Source organism: Galeopterus variegatus, unplaced genomic scaffold (genome assembly GCF_000696425.1).
Source record: "Galeopterus variegatus unplaced genomic scaffold, G_variegatus-3.0.2 Scaffold10328, whole genome shotgun sequence".
In the NCBI taxonomy this organism is placed as follows: Eukaryota; Metazoa; Chordata; class Mammalia; order Dermoptera; family Cynocephalidae; genus Galeopterus; species Galeopterus variegatus.
This window is the reverse complement of record NW_007736439.1, coordinates 33,538-36,459: the sequence shown is the minus strand read 5'-3', so window position 1 is coordinate 36,459 and position 2,922 is coordinate 33,538. Positions and strand designations below refer to the sequence as shown.

The 2,922-nt window shown below is 38.2% G+C and overlaps 1 protein-coding gene across 1 annotated transcript in view; it reads right to left on the bottom strand.

The window, feature by feature from the left end:
* MMP8 (matrix metallopeptidase 8 (neutrophil collagenase)) overlaps positions 1-1,934 on the bottom strand; it is a 14,120-nt gene extending 12,186 nt beyond the window's left edge. The window contains exons 1-2 of the mRNA XM_008594197.1: positions 1,824-1,934; positions 1-128 (exon numbers count right to left, since the gene is read on the bottom strand). Of these exons, the coding sequence (XP_008592419.1) occupies positions 1-128; positions 1,824-1,934 (239 nt within the window). The remainder of the gene's footprint in view (positions 129-1,823) is intronic.
* Positions 1,935-2,922: the final 988 nt, after the last annotated feature.

Sequence of the window (2,922 nt, the reverse complement as noted above, 5' to 3'; positions counted from 1 at the left end):
TTCCCCGTCACATTCAACCCAAAAAATCGCTGCATTTCTTTAAGCTTTTCAACAATCATACCAGTGCTGTTCTTCCTTGCAGACCGGTATCGGTTGCTTGGTAATTGATAGAACTTTTCTAGGTAATCCTGGACAAAGACAAACTCATAAGAGTCCTTGCTGTGAAATTACCTTCAGTTTTCTGGGGCATTTTTCAGTCCTTTAAAAGTTACTGCAGAGATGAAACAAAGAATGATAACCTGATAGCCACACAAAAAATAACACAAATTTGTAGGTTGACTTTGAGAGAACAACACCTGTTAGAAAGAACAGCCCCTCCATTTTAGTGTTCCAGTTAATGTTAATGCATAAAAACAGGTGTCTCATAAGGGATAAGGACCAAGTCACACATGAACTATACATTCATGAGACTGCCTTCTTATTTTTACCAAAAAAAATTAGAACTAGCATTTATTGACTTCTCTTGAGTTATTAGTTGCATTAATGCAGATTCTCTTTTTTAATCCTCCTTTCACTGTACAGAAGGTTTAATCATCCTCATGAAGAAATGGAGACACAGAGAAATGAGGAACTTGCTAAGCGACAATTCAGGTCCCAATTCACCATGCTGCCTCTCAAATCAGAATTGATAATTTCAAAAGAAGAACTCTAGATATGTTTGGGGGTATTAAGAGCATCATTGAAATTAGTATTTTACTCACCAAGGTAACTCTTTGGAAGGGACCAACACTCATTTGAAAGTAAAGGTTCTTAGGGCTGTTAACAAGACAATTATAAGACTCTTTATCTCACTTTATGCAGCCTATGAACACCTGGCACTGACACTCTGTAGGTGACACAGAGCACATACTTTGGGATCAGACAGGTTTGGGTTCAAATCTTAGCTCTGCNTAGGTGACACAGAGCACATACTTTGGGATCAGACAGGTTTGGGTTCAAATCTTAGCTCTGCTATGGATTAACTGTGAGTACTTGGACATATTATTTGATTTAAGACTAACTTTTGTCTCTGAAATGAAAGTAAATGCCCTCTTCAAAATCAGATAATGTTTGTGAAATGGGTCGAGGGTGACTTAAACAGAGTAAGCACTCGATATACTCTAGTTATCATCCTAGAGGTTACTATTAACATTTTAAGAGATATCCAAACAAAAACAAAAACAAAAACAAAACCAACAGGAATAATAAACTGTAATGATAAGAAAATAATGCATGAGAAATCTGTGACAGCATTTTCTTGTTTCTTAAAAATTTGGCCTGACTTTCATATTGTGAAATAATAGGAAATATTATTAATTCTGCTTTTATAATGCATCCAAGAGTTTAGAAACAGTCCACAATTTGGTGCTAGGAAACCTGATTACACTATGAACTGATTTCTAGATCATTACAATCTCCCATCCTCACGCTCTCTTCTACACCTAAGATTTTTGGCTGCAAGTAAAAAATCCATATAGGAAGCACTGGGCATGCAGTAACTGGGTAGAAGATATACTGGTAGAAAAAATCTTAGGTAAGTGAGAAAGAAAATCATTTTGTTTTATAAAAAAAACCCCATTCCTTCTAAAAGGGCTCCCCAGCTGGAGGCAGCTCTGTAGCAGGATTTTCCCAGGCACTGAAGAGTCCAGCTTGTTTTCATATCCAGCTTTTAGAGGACCCAGTCCTTGCCAGCTTGGAACCCTCCTAGTCACTGAAAGGAGATGTTGACCCTGAAGCAAGCCACCCAGATAATTTTTTCAGGCTGTTTTACCTAAGAGAAACAACCTCCATAATTTTTTAACAATCAGGGAATCAACCCCCCATCTCATTGATAGTTCATTTACCTGGACAATTTTTGCATTTTTCTCTTCTGAGTATTTGGAAGATACTGGAAAGGCCTTGGAAAGCTGCATGTGGAGTAAGAGCAGAAACAGAAGTGTCTTTAGACAGAACATGACCTTTTCTGCAAACACTACCTCTCCTGGCCTTCCTCTCTGCCCCTCTGGGTAGGGCCCTTTTTCTGGCAGGTACCCCGAGGTTCACAGCATCATGTGTCATTCACCGCTCTCTTTTGGGCTTTTATAAAGCCATGCCTTAAACAATTGCTGCATCAGGAATATGAAGCAACACAGGTTAATTACACTCTGACAGTTTTGCAATTTTATAATATGATTGAGTACCTGAAAATGGGGTAGTCTTTAAACAGAAAAGTAGTATAATTTTCTACTCTTTGCTTTTGGGGTTTTTAGTTAAATATTTCCTTTTGCAAAATTGTCTGGTCAAGGAAAAGGAACAGGAGATTAATCCTGAAGTAATGAGTTTACATTTTCTGGCAATGTAAGATGCAAAAGCTGTATTAATTTTTGCAGGGGAATATTGTTAGAGAGTTATAGGTATCTTGGGACCAAGGAGCCCAGGTAGAGAGTCTCTGTGTTTGTCCACCTTCACTGTGTGTAGATCGTGTGCCTGAGCATGTTATCATGAACCAGGCTTTGCATGGGGGTCCCAGAGCACCTGCTGGAGGATGTGGCTTTGGCATCAGTGTATTGGAAAATCACCAATCTGTAAGCTCAATATTTCACAGAAAATACAGTGAGAGCAGTACTGATGATGACAAGAAACATTTGCTGAATATTTATGATGTCCCAGACATTCATACTGTACATGTATTACAGTCCGCCCTCATGCAGCCTTGGGAGGGAGATGCTATTATCTCCATTTTACAGGTGATATCAAATCCTCCCCTCTTTTTACTAAACAAAATGCCTTAATATGGGTCTACCCCTATGTTGAGTTATTTTGATGCACTGGCTTGTTTACAAGGCTTATAAGCACACTTTCTTCTTGACTTAATGGCAAGTGATTTAGATGAGAATCCAAAACTTTGGTAAACTCAGTTCTTCAGTGTTAATATAAATGCTGTGTTAAAAAAATGGGATTTTT